This window comes from Fusarium venenatum (genome assembly GCF_020744135.1).
Source record: "Fusarium venenatum strain MPI-CAGE-CH-0201 chromosome Unknown EDB82scaffold_4, whole genome shotgun sequence".
Classification (NCBI taxonomy): Eukaryota; Fungi; Ascomycota; class Sordariomycetes; order Hypocreales; family Nectriaceae; genus Fusarium; species Fusarium venenatum.
Window position 1 is genome coordinate 5,331,531 of NW_027072132.1, and position 16,220 is coordinate 5,347,750.

The 16,220-nt window shown below is 47.9% G+C and overlaps 7 protein-coding genes across 7 annotated transcripts; 4 read left to right on the top strand and 3 right to left on the bottom strand.

The window, feature by feature from the left end:
* Window positions 1-378: 378 nt before the first annotated feature.
* EDB82DRAFT_516389 (uncharacterized protein) lies at window positions 379-2,222 on the bottom strand. Its single transcript, XM_065609002.1, has one exon. It carries the CDS (start codon window positions 1,981-1,983, stop codon window positions 1,543-1,545), a length of 441 nt encoding a protein of 146 aa, XP_065463485.1. The 5' UTR covers window positions 1,984-2,222; the 3' UTR covers window positions 379-1,542.
* An 894-nt stretch (window positions 2,223-3,116) lies between these two features.
* Window positions 3,117-3,708, top strand: EDB82DRAFT_337594 (uncharacterized protein). The gene has a single exon (XM_025738883.2). It carries the CDS (start codon window positions 3,204-3,206, stop codon window positions 3,621-3,623), a length of 420 nt encoding a protein of 139 aa, XP_025593600.1. The 5' UTR covers window positions 3,117-3,203; the 3' UTR covers window positions 3,624-3,708.
* A 1,763-nt stretch (window positions 3,709-5,471) lies between these two features.
* On the bottom strand, window positions 5,472-8,205 carry EDB82DRAFT_516392 (P-loop containing nucleoside triphosphate hydrolase protein). The gene is made up of 2 exons (XM_025738884.2): window positions 7,729-8,205; window positions 5,472-7,663 (listed from the first exon to the last, which is right to left on the bottom strand). Exons 1-2 carry the CDS (start codon window positions 7,937-7,939, stop codon window positions 5,727-5,729), a joined length of 2,148 nt encoding a protein of 715 aa, XP_025593601.1. The 5' UTR covers window positions 7,940-8,205; the 3' UTR covers window positions 5,472-5,726.
* A 24-nt stretch (window positions 8,206-8,229) lies between these two features.
* EDB82DRAFT_337646 (mitochondrial biogenesis AIM24-domain-containing protein) lies at window positions 8,230-9,951 on the top strand. Its single transcript, XM_025738885.2, has 3 exons — window positions 8,230-8,487; window positions 8,555-8,673; window positions 8,726-9,951. Exons 1-3 carry the CDS (start codon window positions 8,310-8,312, stop codon window positions 9,575-9,577), a joined length of 1,149 nt encoding a protein of 382 aa, XP_025593602.2. The 5' UTR covers window positions 8,230-8,309; the 3' UTR covers window positions 9,578-9,951.
* Window positions 9,952-10,596: 645 nt separating this feature from the next.
* EDB82DRAFT_562379 (major facilitator superfamily domain-containing protein) lies at window positions 10,597-12,483 on the top strand (the record flags this gene model as incomplete). Its single annotated transcript, XM_025738887.2, has 3 exons — window positions 10,597-11,373; window positions 11,428-12,002; window positions 12,057-12,483. Exons 1-3 carry the CDS (start codon window positions 10,933-10,935, stop codon window positions 12,481-12,483), a joined length of 1,443 nt encoding a protein of 480 aa, XP_025593603.1. The 5' UTR covers window positions 10,597-10,932.
* Window positions 12,484-13,597: 1,114 nt separating this feature from the next.
* EDB82DRAFT_480914 (uncharacterized protein) lies at window positions 13,598-14,384 on the bottom strand (the record flags this gene model as incomplete). The annotated part of the gene is made up of 4 exons (XM_025738888.1): window positions 13,598-13,701; window positions 13,754-13,942; window positions 13,999-14,118; window positions 14,174-14,384. 4 exons carry the CDS (start codon window positions 14,382-14,384, stop codon window positions 13,598-13,600), a joined length of 624 nt encoding a protein of 207 aa, XP_025593604.1.
* A 220-nt stretch (window positions 14,385-14,604) lies between these two features.
* Window positions 14,605-16,180, top strand: EDB82DRAFT_337728 (uncharacterized protein). Its single transcript, XM_025738889.2, has one exon. It carries the CDS (start codon window positions 14,914-14,916, stop codon window positions 16,123-16,125), a length of 1,212 nt encoding a protein of 403 aa, XP_025593605.1. The 5' UTR covers window positions 14,605-14,913; the 3' UTR covers window positions 16,126-16,180.
* The last annotated feature ends 40 nt before the right edge of the window (window positions 16,181-16,220 follow it).

The following is a 16,220-nucleotide window of genomic DNA, read 5'->3' on the forward strand; positions in this document are numbered from 1 at the left end:
TGTATCAAGATCTAGCGAGAGATCCAGCAGTGATAGGGAGGTATGTTCAACATGAGATCGCAATCAACGGGTCATTTCCCTTGGTTACAGTACCGTCAAGACGGGACGAAGGATCAAGACCAGGCACATTCATCTCTTGGCGTAGCAGGTATAGTGACAGTACGACACAAACTTGACTGTGTGCTGGCTACCGTCAATGACGGAAACTCTTCAGTGCGAGGCCTTATGCCTGATTGAATATGGCGTTTGGAGAAATTGACAAAGTTCTATATCACTGCTAGAGACAGGAGGAATAGCAGACGTGATCTGGTTCACGTGAGTGTACCTGCCTCTGGATAAAGGAAGGAGCCAGGATGCAATGCACAACCTGGGCAGGCACTCTGTTCGTTATAAACCACGTACTGAAAGCGTAATTGTGCAATTACCTCATATTGGAGCAATTAAATCCAGCAGTCTATTACTTACTATCTAGTAGGTTAGTTGGTGTCTATTAGCTGCACACAACCAAATCACTCAACGCCATGGGCACATTTAAGAACCCCTCAATCTCAAGGGTGATGATGCAATGTCTGAATCGTCATTCGCACTGACAATCGAACAATTTCAAAAGATACGCCTTTGTGATCCAACATCGTTGGCACTTGTCAGTCGTCGACACATGGCAAAGAAAGCTAATGAACAACCGACCACACTTGGACAAGCCTTTGAGCCATTAACCAAAAGTAGTTTCGCTCCCAACCATCAATTAACTGTGACTGGCCTTGGCTTCTAAACCGGACCCGAGTCCGTGCCTGGCGATCTTTCAGCTGGTACGTATTGGCCTGACTCGCGGCGACGACTCCATCACATCCAATTCTGCGCATGTTGGACTTGAAACGGCGATAGAAAAACTCAAATCCCGTCCGTATCTGTCGACTTCTAGAAGGCACAAACATACCAACCGACTCAGATCAGAGCGAAAACTCGGTCAACAAACGGTGACTAGTAAGTAACAGGCTAAAAGCGAAGTCTACTGTATAGCGATGCCCCAGAAGCAAGCACAGAAAGATGGCGCGATAGTCTAGTGCTTGAATATATATATGTTTTCAATTCAGCGCAGTCTGCACTGCTGCAGAAAAACGTGCAGACAGGCCATGCCCAATACAGCATGTCGACAAACAAACCATGCTGGCTCACCGGCTGCGAGCAAGGGGAGCCCGGTTAGTTCGCCGTTGAAAGACGAAGGAGAATGAGGATGGTTCATTGTTAAGCTAATAGTCTATGGAAGTTGGCTCTTTAAACATTGGGAATAACGATTACTTTGATATGCTATGTATATTGGGGCTCGATGAGCTAAACCAGAGTCTCATTTTAATTTCGGCTGATCGACATGATGAAGGACAGTGATTGATTTGCAGTACTGAGTGGCATTCGTCCCACACCTTCAACCTGAGCGGACACTTGGGATCAACGTTTAGATGTGGATCCTGACTCGCAGAAACCATGTGGTTTTTTTTTGGTGCTCTTTTGTTTCTCCTTCTGGCGTGCATCTCAACTCCCGCTTTAGAAGTGAGCCTCTGTTCGGTTACGTTTCATGCCAGGGACCAATGGAACGTCGTCCGTACTCGGTACAGCAAAAAAAAACCTTGCAATTTCGCCTCCATCTTTTTGAGGTGCGCTTCGCTTCGCTTCGCTTCTCCTCTTGTTCACGCAGGAAATAGTGTGATCCCCCTGCGTCAACGTCAACCCGCCAACACCAGAATCATGCTGGTATGGGTAACTAGCGCTTTGGCCGGTGTTGGGAACGGACTTCCAGAGGCCTGAGCTAAAATCGCTTAGGTTTGGTTCGAAATGGGGTCTAGTCGCCGTGCGTAATAAATAAAAAAAGGGACTTTGTCCAGCAGCACCAGCTCGTATTGAACAAAGAACAAAGAGAAATGTTTGTTGATGGCCCGTTAACGGGAGGAAAGGGGAGGGGAAAACGGGAGCTTTGATATCTAACATCTAACAAATGTCCATCTGGTGTTTGTGTGTCCAATATTGAGAGAGATTACTCGTAACTGATCAATCAGAGACAACAGAGCTAGTAAACGATCTCTGCCCAGCCTTACTCCGCAAGTTTCTAGACCTTCGGAGGTTCCTTACCTTTACTTATCTTGCGATGTAGCCCGGAGAGTTATTTTTATTGTATACCCGATGCTTGAAAATGCTGATGTGAAGGAACTTGTTGGTCCTTCTCAAGGGTAAATAGATGGATGTTACGTCTCAGGGGCATCAAGCAGCTGCAAGTTGCTCTGCAAAGACTCAGTCGCATGGCACCCTTGCCTGTATGTGTTCCAATTACCATCCCCTGCAGACCTAGCCACTCCACTTTCCGGGCCTCCCCTGTTGGTCTTTTTTAAGTCTGTAGGCCAGCGAACGAACGAAATCTCCAACTCCAAGGACGAGTAGATGAGAAATAGTGGAGAGACCCAGGTTAGTTAGTGGAGGAGCGACCTTCTGGACGCTATAGCATCCACTAACTCTCCAAAGTTAGAACAACTGTTACCCCCCCGGCGCAATGCATGGTAGCCCGAGCCGGTGGGCCTCTAGGTCTCTAGGCCTTTCACTGGGTGATGGATGGATGCATCCATTCTTATCTGCCATCCAACCCTCCCCCTCGTTCATCTCCTTGGGTCCTGTCGCAATCCTTCTTCTACCCCCAGTCGCCCACCACGCTACCACTTCCTCTTTTACCCTCATTTGATCTGATCTTATTCTTGGACGACAAGGAAACAACACTCCCGGTGATTTGCTTTGCTTCCTCAACTATTAATGTCCTCTACTCTCTTTTAATACGTACAATCACTACATCAACCTTGAGCTACTCGCTACACCAATACCCAAAACCCAAAATCCAAAAAAACGAGCAGCAATTGTCCCTCCCCCTTTCTCTCAAGGATAAACCAAGACAAGACAATCCATACATAACCAGAAACCGGACACGAAACACTCATCATCCAAGTACATACACAACACGAAAGCGTACAGCATTGACTGCGGTACCTTGACTTGAAATCATAATCTCCACATCCTCGGCTTTCTCCATTAAGACCCAGCCTCCCTCGACGCGCTGCACTTACCGAGAGGTCCGACTTGTTAACCCGGCATATCTAAGGGCTCTCATCCTCAACCTCACCCAAGTCCGTCAAAAGGGAAAACCTACCGCAAACACTACCGCAAACATGGGCAAATCTCTCATGGACAAGATCCAAGCCAAGCTGGAGCTCTTCCGTCTTGAGCAACGCTACACCCGTCGCCGTCACAGACGCTCCACCTTTGTCTCTAACGCTGTCTACGTCGATGGCGAGTACGTCTACCAGACTCCCAACAGTACTGGGTCTTCCTCTGGTTCCTCAAACATGGACGCCCTCCATGGTGACAAGGCCGTTGCAAACCCCATGGCCTCCCCCACCACCATTGTCATTGATGATCACCACTTCCCCTCCGAGACTCAGCGCCAGCAACCACAGCAGCAACCGATGGCTACTGCTGAGCGCAAGCGTTTAAACCGATTCAGCTCAATTCCTCAATTTGGCGGCTCCAGCAACAAGCAGATGACCATGCCCAGTGTCAAGGAACGAAGGACCAGCATGATCCGATGAGCAACTCACGGATAACAAGTAAAAACAACAAAAATTAGAAAACCACAAATTTCATGCAACATTCTTCTTTACGATTTGACGGGATCTGGCGCCAAGCGATGGATTACAGCTCTCGCGCAGGCGAAGTGGGCGCATAAACGTGTAAGAAACAGACACACGATTAGATGAGATGAGACGGGATGGAATGAGATGGGATGATACGGATGAATCGGACTTGAAGGATACCCCTAATTCATTCGTGCTTCCCAACGACGACACTCCCAGATTCGTCGTGCACATGTTACAACATCGGATCATACCATACCTCAGCTTTCATTCTGACAGGACGATGCCAGCAGCCATGAGATCTTACTTAACGACTTCACTTGGTTACATTTTCCGCCCCGCCTGCCTCGTTGTCTCTTGTCATACTTGTAGGCTTATCACTAGGCCTCAATCTGACTACGTTGGGAATTTCGAGCGGCAGTGCTTTACTACATTGGACGTATCATCGGTTGTCACCGACACTTTTTTACCCTAATTTTTCTTTTTGTGGCGTCGATTTATACCTTTTTTTTTTCTCTCTCTCTATCATTGTTGCTTCTATTCCTCGCTCTGCTTCCTACGGGAAACAGCCTGGGTTGCCTGTTCACATATGACTTCTAGAGATGGCGGGCAACTGTCGGACGGTATTGCGTCTGTACATATTCGAAAGTAGTATTGCAGTCTGGCCTGGTTTCAAGGAAGAAGGGAAATGTATGGACATGGACGTGTGGAATTTAGCCAAGTTACCAATGAATCAAAACAGATATCACATTCAAACACGTATACGCTTGCGCTATGATCTATGACGAGTGAGGATGAAACAAGCCTTGGCCGGTACGAGTCGTTCTAATCGACATTAATTTCCTGGGTTGCATATGTCACCGTCTTGAGTTGCCATGCTGCTGTAGTTTTAATCCAATCCGTGCATCGTATATGTTGTATTTGAAACAGTCTGGGGTTAATTTATGTCATAAATGTCACGAGCCGGCGACACGAGTGCGAATAAGAAGCATTTGATTTCGACTGTGCGTACATGTCAGACGAAGAGAGGGCTTATCAGCCACCGCAGTTGCATAAAAGTCATATATGATCTTACATCAATTCGTGTCACAAAAACTCAATGCTTCGGCAGCCGGTTTCTAGCGTGCATATCACTCGTGTCATTGGATCACACGATTTAGGAGGCTGGCTGCAACGTTGAATTACATACCTAACGTTGGTTGGCAGTTTGAACGCCAGTGGCTCAACTGGGTAAAGAGAGTCTGGGAGGCGCAGGGTTACAGAAATGGTTTCAAGCTGTGATTGTCATAAAATTCATGTTTGAATAGTTAATGCATAATAAAGGCCTTACCAGAAACACTGATGTTGGCTTAGTAGACACGATGTGTCTCGCTATTCACTGAGCGCGTGCATACCACTACCTATTAATATGTTGGTTTATGCTTTACAGCCAAGGTTTACGTTAAAAACAACAAAGATCGCGATCCGTTAATTCGATCGGAAAACACTCGGGGCAAATGGTGTCAGTGGCTGTTATTACGTAGCAAGAAATAATCCGTGTCTTATTATGGACCACATGGTATTAAATTTCGGGGCGAGGCACTGACCATACCAGGCTAATGTCTGAACAAGTGGGCGGCTTCAAGGTTATATCCTTGATCTCCATTCCTGTCGACTACCCTACACTTAAAGTTGAAGTTGTGTACAACCTCATGTCTTCCTTGTCGTGGACCAGAGGTATGCAATAGGGGGCTATTTAGTACAATTCCACAAGGAAGACAATCTATAATCACGAATTAATACTACAGAATAATGAGAAATTACAATAAATCAAACCAAATAATGAATGTATCAACACTTAAGTTGGCAGCTATGTGTCGCTGCCATGCATGCAATGCTCCCATCTAAATGCAAATCAAACTAATTGTTACTCACCTCCCAGAAAACACCATAAACACCGTTCAATGCTTCAATCATCTTCGAACAAAAAAAGGGGGGGTATAAGGCTATGATATCAAAACCAAAAGCATTGGATGCCCATCCCGTCTCCAAAGGGGAACAAAACGTACGCCACGCTTATTAAACAGCAAGTCCGTCGTAAGCTCTCTCTACGGTTCGACTACCCATACCGGGCACCGTCCTCAACTGACCAAGGCTGTCAATACGACCGCCAGCCTCGTCGTTGCTAACAAGTTCAAGGTAGTCGACCAGATCGCGTGCCCTCTTTGCACCAAACCCGACCAGGCCTCGGATTTGGTCGAGGTCACGCGAGTTGACAATGTCGAGAAGTTGTTGCGTGCGAGGCGAGGCAGGACCTTCGTCTTCACCTGCAAGGATAGACTTAGTAGCAAGGGGCTTGACCTTGGTCTTTCGAGACTTGGACTTTTCAGCTTTATGCACAAACTCATCTTCTTCCACATCGGCCTCAGCAGTCTCATAATCGCAATCCGCATCATCATACACAAGCCTCCGCTTCTTGCGTTCCGAGCGGGGTGTTACTCGACGAGGAGAAGCTGCGGGAGCGTCTCCGTTCAGACGCGATCGTAGTCTCTCGATCTTGCTCAGCAGCTTTGCCTGACCAGGGAAGAACGGCAAAGCCATCTCGTACATCTTAAGAGCGATCTCGTCCTCACCACGTTCCTTGTGTTGACGGGCAGCAAGAAGGAAACGCAAACCATCCGACTTGGAATCGTCTCGCCATTCGTCACTATCGATTCGCTTTTCAAGAGCTTCCAATCGCCTCTGTACCGCCTCGCTGATCTCGGGCTGAACCGTTGGTGGCTGGGACTTTTGCTCATCCGCAATTCGAGCAGCGAGAATCTCGCTGACCTTCTTCTCAACCATAGCCTCGATTTGAGCAGCTGAGACCGTGATGGATGCCGGAGCTACGGGTCTCGAGATCTTGCTCGGTCTCATAGCGGCATCATTCTCAGATGGCCGCTTGACAGGGTTTGTTCGACGAGCCAAATTGGAGCTTGCAAGAGGCCGGCTGACAGGTGCTGCTGGCTTCGACTTGTCAATATAGACACTGAAAGCCTTGACAGGCTTATCGGCTGCTTTTTCAGCAGCCTTGTCGGCCGCCTTGGCAGCGACATTGCCATTGTGCACATTTGTGAGGTTGGCAAGAGGTCGCAGAGGCTGACGTAGAGCATTAGAGCCCGAGAGTCCTGAGTTCGTCCTAGGAACTGATTTGTAGACAATTTCGTTCTCAATCTCCCTGACCTCAATTCGCTTGGCGCGGGAGCTGACGTTCAGACTGCTGAGAGTATCGAGGTGGTAACCTCGCAGAGGTGACAGGTTCAAGATCATGACAGTGATGCCGTTGTTCTGGCCTAGTGACAGAATGCGAGTCATCTTGGACTCTCGGTACGGAATTCGCTTGTCGCCTCGGCCAATAGCATCGATGCACTGGCTCAAGACAAAGAGGCTCTTGTTGATGGCTGCAGATTCCACCAGTCTCTCCTTTGCATTGTCGGTTCGGCGGTTGTCCTCAGAACCAGCCAAATCAATGGCTGATGCTGTACTCTCCTGGACTGAATCGGCGTTCGTTTGAATAAGCTTAACACGGAGGATAGCGTGGCTGCGACTGCTGTGAGCGTTGAGCTTGGTAGCTGCCGTGACGCGGTTGTTGTTGGCCTCGATGTACAACTTTTCGAAATCCTTCAGATCCTCGCAACCTCGTTCAGACAGACCGACTACAACAGTCTTGCCGTTGGCCTCGGCTCGTAGTGGTAGACCGGCGGGTGTTCGCTTTTCGGGTGGCTCAAGGAGATCGAAAACCTTGTCGTTGTAGATTTCATAGTATGATAGTAGAACCTTCACATCGGCCTCGCCCTTTGAGTCCTTCATGATCTTCTTGCCTCGTCGAAATACACTACTAAGCATTCTGGGAATGACACCGCGATCTGCCAGCTTCATACCGCCTCGCATCGTGTGTGTTTTACCCGTACCGGTGACACCATACGCGAATATTGTCACGTCAAATCCCTGGAAAAGAGACTTGACATACGGGGCAACTATCCAAGTCAACACGCGATACGAGGAAAAGCAAGACAAAACGCGTTAGTATAAAATATCTTACCTTCAGCGGTGAACAATTCCTCCTGAGTCGTAGCCCGGTCGTACACGCCGTTGAAAGTAAAGGAGAACTCCTCAACCTCATTCTTTGGGTTGGGAATCTTTACAACCGTGTTGGGCTTGCTAGGATCGACAGCATCGGCTCGAACGATAATATCACATTCGCGCTCCTTTTCGAGCAATGGCCGTATCCTAGAGACGACTCTGACACTCATCGTGTGGGTGTATTCGGTATCGGGAGGATTGGATGTAAGGGGGGGTTCCCGAAAAGTAGTGCAAGCAATAAGCTCAAGGTGTGAAAGACTCGGACTCTATCAGCCTACCAAACTGGCCGCTACCACGTCCAGAAAGTTAGCAAATATTTGCTATAGACAAGATCACAAGGGTATCGGTCTAGTGAGATTGCTGAATGAAAGCACAGACGTTGGCCCAGCAACAGCCACACGTGACATGACGTGGGCACGGGAAAAGCCGCTAACAATACTGGCTCTGGCGTCTGGTTCGAGGTTAGGTGAAGTGAAGAGAAGAGAGGTAGATATACAAGCGATACAGGCTCTTCCGGAGCTCATATATCCAACCAACAACATGCGAGGCCAATTGACGTTATCAAGAGCGGCCCGAGGGCTGAGACTGAGGGCATTGCCTTCATATGCCTGCACCCAGTCTCAGTGCAGGTCCATACAGATCAGCGCTGCGCCGAGCACTGAAGCGCCCAAAGTTGGTGGTGATGCTTTCGGAGCTCTTGAGACGAGGGATCCTGCGGGTATGAATACGCCACACCATTGGGCTATGACTGATAAGCTCTGATATCTGACCTTGCGCTTGTATAGATGCTCGATTCGAGGTCCTCGGCTTGCCATATTCCCTACTATCTGTGACCCTGTCGGCATCGCAGAAGCTCTATACTCGGCGGGGCACATTGGTTGCTGTTGTCGGCAAGCCTGAAAATGTATGTAACTACCAAAGAAGACTATTAGCAGAGTTGTTGACAAAACTCCTAGGCCCAATCTACCCTCTCGATCCTCAACCCGATTACACGAGCCCTCCTCGGCGTCCCCTTCCTCTACCAGCGCATCTCAGCTACAACACCCATCACAGCCTTGATCTCGACCAAGTCACCCACAACCACATTCAAAATCCTCCACCTCGATGGAACAACAGACTGGATGATCGCTCAAAGGAATGCATTGTTGGCTTGGACAGGACATACTCTTTCACCCTCAGCGCGCATCCAGAGCAGCCTGACACTCGCACACTGGGGTAATACACTGTTGACAGGACGAGGTCTTGCTGCTCTATCAGCACCTGGACAGATTTACGAACTTACGCTCAAGGAGGGCGAGGAATTTGTGGCCCACCCTGGAAGTGTTGTTGCATACTCCATCAGTCGATATCCTCCTCAGCCTTTCCGCTTCAAGAGCAACAGTCTACGACTACAGGTGCCCTCACTATCGCGATGGGTCTCAGAGCCTGAGTGGGTCAAGTCTGTTCGCAGCTCTGAGATCTGGAAGTATCTAGCACGAGCTTTCTACGGCTTGAGAACAGCGACCCGCCGAACTATCTGGGGTGATCGCCTCTTCCTACAGTTCCACGGACCTACAAAAATTCTCATGTCTAGCCGAGGTGTGCGTGCTTCAGATGTACTCACCAACAAGCAAGTGAATGAGATCGCCGACTCTGAACCCGGCGTGCTCTCCCAGGCTGTCGAGCTGAGCGACAAGCCCAAGCTGACAGATGGTGCCGGACAGGGACTGGATGATAAATCCGTGACTGGAATTCACGTTGCCAAAGTTGAGAAGGATGGCAAGGTCAAGTTCGAAGATAACAAGGACCTTAAGGAGTTTATCCGATGAAACGATGCATGTAAAGAAAGGTAAAAGCCAATGAGCGATATTACATAGATGAAAAAAGGAGAGGGAAGATGAGCCAGAAGTTTTTATACAACGTTTGTTTTATGTATGATTATCCATCATAGAGCTGGAGCCTTTATGTATCAATATTCAGAAGTTGAAACAAACATCGCAGTTTCACAATCACACGTGCTTCTGAGGCCTACCAGTTGGTTGATTCTTCCAGTGTTCGGGGTCAACGTCTTCCTTATCTCAAATCAACATGCCAGAGAGGCTTCGGCATGAGTTTGATAAGCCAGCTGTTACCCTCGTGAGGTCATGTTGAATGGTCAGACCGGCTCATGGACTGGATAATCGAGAGGGATAAACGGCCAAGCGCCCGTTGTCTCAAGGACGGTAAAGTAAAGATAGTGCAGGCCGATCAACAGGCTAAAGACTTGTTACAGTGCACTTGACTGATTCATGGTCAGCTACAGCACCAGAACTAACCAATGGTTATATCAAGCTGCGACAAAATTCCTTGGATGACTGTAAGAAAATGATTGCATACAGAAGATCTTCCCATGTCTTGACTATTGGACAGTTTCGTTTACCACTCACGTTTTTGGTTAGGCAGTTCGCGACTCGGCTTCTTCTTAAGTCCACAAGTTGTAGTGGGATGCGAAATTCCACACGTGTATTATTCAGCCCTGATGTCGAATGAAGTGACTCCTTGGAGAGAGAGTGAGTTCTATTGGACAGAGCTAGACATATGCAGTTTCAATCAAGTGAGTCAGAGAACAACGGGAGCCGAGATATGTTGAATTCTTTCATCCGTCAGCTCGGCCGGAACAGAAACGCGACCATGTTAAGGCCGAGGAGAATCACTAATAATGCCCACCCCATCTATCTACGGTACAATGTACCTACACCACTAGACTAGGCTACGACGGCTTTATGATCCGGGGTAGAGATAATCCCGATCTTTACGCCGCTCTGGCGATTCAACAGACCGAGATCTAGAATTGCAGATTCCTGCAGTTTCAGTAAGATGTGCATACTGCTACCCCTACCTACCCCACCCAGGGATCAAGAAATGGCATTAGAAATGAGCGATGTAGTAGTTAGTCTCATAGGTAATGACTAGGGTGAATGTGATATATATGTGGATGGGTAGATGGAGGTGGCAGCAACTCCATGGACATTTTCCACGGTGCACTGATAACCAGTGGTATTATATAAGTAAATCTTTCTGCTACGTCGACAATGATTGATCGAGTACTGCATGCCACTGTCAACTAAAGCATAATATTTGGCCAGCAATCTTTCCTTCTGACACATCTTGATAATAATTAATCCTACTTTACGCAATCACAATCATGCCTCGATCAACCACATCCTCGTCCTCGGACACAATTAATGACAGAACAATTCAGCCAGCAATATCAACAGACCCCGAGAAACGAAGCCACCAAGCAACGAACAAGTCAGAAGCCAACATACATCCGGTGTCTATCAACAACGTCGCAGTAGACCTTGAACGTGGTGACGATGACGAAAAGAAACAAACCCAGCAGCAGCCTCCAGCAGGAGGTCCTCCACCTGGAATGGCCCCAGCCGATTTCCCTGATGGAGGACTCGAGGCTTGGCTCGTCGTCTTTGGCGGTTGGTGTGCGCTGTTCTGCACATTTGGACTTGTAAACTGTGTGGGAGTCTTTCAGAAATATTATGTTTCTGGACCGCTCAGGGATCATGACAGCTCTGCTGTGAGTTGGATTATGTCTGTAGAGGTATTCTTCATGGTATTCTGCAGTGCTCTGGTACGTATAGCCTTGCCCTTCGATGAAGTTGCATCTCACCAACCTTTGAAATAGTTCGGTCGTTTTTTCGATACCTATGGCCCAAAGTATCTCCTCTGGTGCGGCACTGTTGCCTACATCTTTGGTCTGATGATGGTATCCTTGTCAACAGAATACTACCAGTTCTTCCTTTCGCAATCCATTGTCGCATCCATCGGCTCCAGCGCTGTATTCAACGCCTCCATGTCCTCTCTTGTCACTTGGTTCTTTAGACGGCGTGCGGCGGCTTTCGGTATTATGGTATCAGGATCGTCTCTCGGAGGCGTTATTCTTCCAATCATGATGGATAAGATGATCAAGAGTGTGGGCTTTCCCTGGATGATGCGAACTATGGCTTTTATGTTCCTTGTTCTGCTCGGCATTGCTTGCCTCACTGTCAAGTCTCGTCTGCCTCCTCGCCCTAGGCCTTTCATCTTCATGGAATATCTCAACGGTCTTCGTGAACTCCCCATCCTCATCACTGTCTTTGGGTTCTTCCTTTTTATGTGGGGAATGTTTCTTCCTTTCAACTATGTCCTGCTCCAGGCTCAGGCGGCAGGCATGTCTGAGACATTGATTCCTTATTTGTTGCCTATCCTCAATGCTGTGAGGTAAGTCGTATCACTCCGGGTAATGCAGGTTGTTATGTATTAACATGGCCCCAGCATCTTCGGCCGTATCATCCCAGGCATCATTGCCGACAAACTTGGCCGATTTAATGTAATGATTGCCATCACCTTTATTTCTGCACTCTTCTGCCTGTGTGTCTGGATTCCTGTGGACAACACTGCCGGTATTGTTGTTTTTGCCGTCATTTTTGGTTTCGCCTCTGGTGGTTACATCAGCCTTGTCCCGACTCTGATCGCCCAGCTCTCCGATATCCGTCAAATTGGCACTCGCGTCGGCGCTGCGTTTGCCGTTGCGTCTTTTGGTGCTCTGACCGGAAGTCCCATCGGTGGCGCGATTGTGTCTGCCCAGGATGGCAATTATTTGGGCCTGCAGCTTTTCTGCGGTTGCTCTATGATGGCAGGTTGTATCGCCTTTATTTGCGCACGTTATGTGCAAGTTGGTTTCAAGATTGTCAAAGTTTGAGCCACACGTTTCGAAAACTATTCCTTGATGAATTACTCGGGGTAAGTTTAACAAAGTGTAGGCGTAAAAAAGATCCGACTTGGTGGGACAATGAAGTGTAGTGGGTTCTTGGCATAATGTAATACAGCGATAAAAGTCGGCGACTCTGGAAACATTAGATCCCCACCCAGGCACACGATATCTAGTACTAGGAATAATCGATGAAAATCAAAACAAAGAAGACGCCTTGCATTATCTTGATTCAGGACATGTTACCACAGGAACGGACTAATAAATTCTATATAATTCAATGAATTAGCTTGTGCTAGAGGAAGCTTAAGGTAACATGAATAGGGTATAGGAATGTTCTCAGGAATGTAGATAGATAATGGTGAAATGTTTAATCATTAGAGATCATAAACAGCTTCTGATTTGGGATATCATCATTGAAGGGGAGGATGGGGAGAAAAAATTAAGGGCATACATACAATACGTGTGAGCGCAAATAGGGTGTCGTGAAGGGAGCATGAACCTATCAAGTCTGAGGACAGTTAGTGTTGTTCAGAAAGGTAACAACCAAACTTTGATATGAGTAGGCAAGGGCTCAGGAATGTAGATAGATATTGGTGAATGTTTGAATCATTAGAGATCATAAACAGCTTCTGATTTGGTATATCATCATAGCGAAGGGGGAGAAGGAAGACGAGTTTCACATGCCATAAATAGTCATATTATCGCGTTTCGTGCAACAAAATGGTGTAAAGCTACAAAATTCTAAACACGATCAGTAAACAAGTTCTTCAATAGTCATGAAAGCATGTTGTTGAAGGGAATTTGCTCAGGAATGTTGATAGATAGATATTGGTAATTGGTTTAATCATCAAAGATCATAAACAGCTTCTGGGTTTGGGGTATCATCATTGCAAATAGAGGGGTAGTGCCAGGGCCTATGAAGGGATAAGTGAAAACTTACCTCATGAAAGAAACCTAACTGCCCATGCGTGAGATGGCACAGTTCAGGGCTTCACATGGAAACAAAACAAAACTCCAATTCTCTAGTGTAGCATCTCTTCCTCGCCCAGAAGAGTTATGTACAATCGCTCCCGTCCCGTTCGCCTGCTTGTCGTTTTGTGCTTTATTGGCTACCCTCGACAGTTGCCTTAATGGGGTTAATCTCAACCCCGTACTTCTGGCTAAGTCGCTCCGCCCTTCGCTCATCGTATCCAGGAGGTCGAATGCCTGTTGTAATGTGAGATGCTGCATCAAGAGAGTGACGCAATGCGCGACTTACCTCGACCCTCGCCAATCTCTGAGATAGTCTGCTCAATAGGCAGTCTGGTGGATCGTCGGACGATTTCCTTACGCTCAAACTCATCGCCCTCTCGCTTGAAAGTGTCATATCGACCGCCAAGGTAGTGGAACGTACCCTGGAAGGCGGCAAGACCACTACCGAGACCCATGACGATGGGCATTCGTTTTGCTGTAGCGTGTCAGACCAAATGCGCTAATGTATTGAGCCGTGGATTTATCTCATACTGGGGAGGCCAAGGACAGCACCCAAGGCAAAACCACCGAGGGCGGCAGAGAAGGAGTCGTCCTTCTCACGAAGGTTCATTGAGGTTCGCGAAGCAAAGACATATGCGGCGGGGGCGGCGGCTGGAGGATGGAGTCAGTATTACAAAACTCTCAATTGAACTTTCAACCGGTGTACCTCCGAGGCCAATGATGGCAGAGCCGCGGGTGAAGACGCTCAGAATGCCGACATTGTGCTTAGCCATAGCATTCTTGACGGAAGAGAGGAAGAGACCACTGAGACCACCAATCACGGCAGCCTTTGCAGTGTCGTCGAGGACATCGTGAGGCTTGAAGTAGGTGTCGGGCTTCTTGTGAGCCGGAAAGTTCGCGCTCGACGGGTGCTCCATGGCGATTGCAATTGCTGAGGGAGGAGTTGGGAGCTTTTATCTTGGGCCTGAGGTTGAAGCCGAGCTATGGAAACAGTAGGATTGCGAGCCTCCACTGCAACACGTGACGTTGGTCATTCAATTGCCTTGATCTCATTGGTTCATGCAAGCTCGATTGAATTCTAGATGATGGCTCGGTACGTACCTTCTCTAAATATGCCCCAGTCTGTAAGAAAAATCTATGAGCTTGACAAGATATTCTTCCGTTTGAACTTCAAACAGTGTTTAAACAAGGCCAAAACCACACATTGCCTCTTTGATTCTCATAACATAATTCTACTGCCCACTTCCACTATCTTTCAAAATATAAACAGCACTAAACTCAGTATCAAACAGAGCATCATACAACGCCTCTTACACGGTTGGATATAAGAGTATCACTCGTCAGTCTATAACTGGACCAGACTCAAACTTACTGAACTCCTGAAACCTCGATAAAATACTTGAGAACAACAAGTCTTATAAGCATCCCGACTAAAGCAGTATCAAAATGGATTTGGATCCGGTTCATAAGCCATCTCAAGTTGAAGAGACAAAGGAGCAGAGCAACGGGCAGGGTCAAGTCGAACAAAATCATGCTCAACAAGATCCCACTACAGGCCCTCAGGCAGAGCAAAAAGAAGCTATAGTCCCCTCTCAAATTTCTACTGTTCCTCAAAAGCGACCTGCCGAAGATGAACCCGCTCCACCCATGTCAAAGAACGCACTTAAGCGTCTGAGGAAGCAGCAACAATGGGAAGCCGGTAAAGAAGACCGAAAGCAGAAGCGCAAGGATAGCCGAATTGCTCGAAAATTCCGCAAGCGCGAGGAAAGAGACGCCCTCATCGCCCAGGGCATAAACCCCTACGCCAACAAGCAGAAGCCACCTTCAGTAAACGTTCCCATCTCACTCATCTTCGATTGCGAGTTTGAGCAGTACATGCGGGAGAAGGAGATCATCTCGCTCGGCAGTCAGATTACTAGGTCGTATTCGGAGAACAAGAATGCGAGGTATCGCACTAATATTTACGTCTCAAACTGGAACGGAAAGCTGGCTGAGCGTTTCCATCAGATTCTCGATGACAAGCACCAGAACTGGAAGGGCATCGACTTCGTGGAAGGGAATTTTATCGAGTGCGCGGAAAAGGCTCGCGAGAAGATGAAGCGCGACAATATGATCGAGCCCCTTCAACGAAGTCTCACAGAAAAGAGCCCCTGGACGAGGGACGAGCAGGACCCTCTCCCTCTTCCTGATCCCGAGCCTGAGCCTCGCCCCGAATATAGCGATATTGTCTATCTGTCGTCAGATTCACCATACACACTCGAACGTCTTGAGCCCAACACGAGCTATGTCATCGGTGGTCTTGTTGACAAGAACCGTGAAAAGGGATTGTGCTACAAGCGAGCGAGGGAACGTGGTATCCGCACGGCTCGGTTGCCTATCGGTCAGTACATGGTCATGCAAAGTCGAACGGTTCTTACGACGAATCACGTCGTCGAGATCATGCTTAAGTGGCTCGAGTACGAGAACTGGGGCGAAGCCTTCATGAGCGTCATTCCCAAGCGTAAGGGAGGCCAGTTGAAAGAGCAGCAGGGTGCCTCAACCGGAACTCAGGAAGCAGAAGGTGCCGAAGAAGAGGAGAATGAGGAAATCAAGGACCCTGATGCTGAGGAGCCTTCCTCTGAGCAAAACACACCTGAAGTTGAGGGTGCTTCCAAGTAAAATATCTATTTGTATTAACGGATGCCGTACTGCGCCAGCTAAGTCCAGACCAAAATGCTAAATTTACCGCATTTACACTGTTCATAAGTCCATCC

Excerpts from the sequence above, each read along its gene's own strand:
- EDB82DRAFT_516389 (XM_065609002.1), bottom strand. The coding sequence starts at position 1,983 with ATGTTAGATATCAAAGCTCCCGTTTTCCCCTCCCCTTTCCTCCCGTTA.
- EDB82DRAFT_337594 (XM_025738883.2), top strand. The coding sequence starts at position 3,204 with ATGGGCAAATCTCTCATGGACAAGATCCAAGCCAAGCTGGAGCTCTTC.
- EDB82DRAFT_516392 (XM_025738884.2), bottom strand. The coding sequence starts at position 7,939 with ATGAGTGTCAGAGTCGTCTCTAGGATACGGCCATTGCTCGAAAAGGAG. Across the intron at positions 7,664-7,728 it reads GGAATTGTTCACCGCTGAAG|TTGCCCCGTATGTCAAGTCT; the intron begins GTAAGATATTTT and ends TGACTTGGATAG.
- EDB82DRAFT_337646 (XM_025738885.2), top strand. The coding sequence starts at position 8,310 with ATGCGAGGCCAATTGACGTTATCAAGAGCGGCCCGAGGGCTGAGACTG. Across the intron at positions 8,488-8,554 it reads TGAGACGAGGGATCCTGCGG|ATGCTCGATTCGAGGTCCTC; the intron begins GTATGAATACGC and ends GCGCTTGTATAG. Across the intron at positions 8,674-8,725 it reads TTGTCGGCAAGCCTGAAAAT|GCCCAATCTACCCTCTCGAT; the intron begins GTATGTAACTAC and ends CAAAACTCCTAG.
- EDB82DRAFT_337728 (XM_025738889.2), top strand. The coding sequence starts at position 14,914 with ATGGATTTGGATCCGGTTCATAAGCCATCTCAAGTTGAAGAGACAAAG.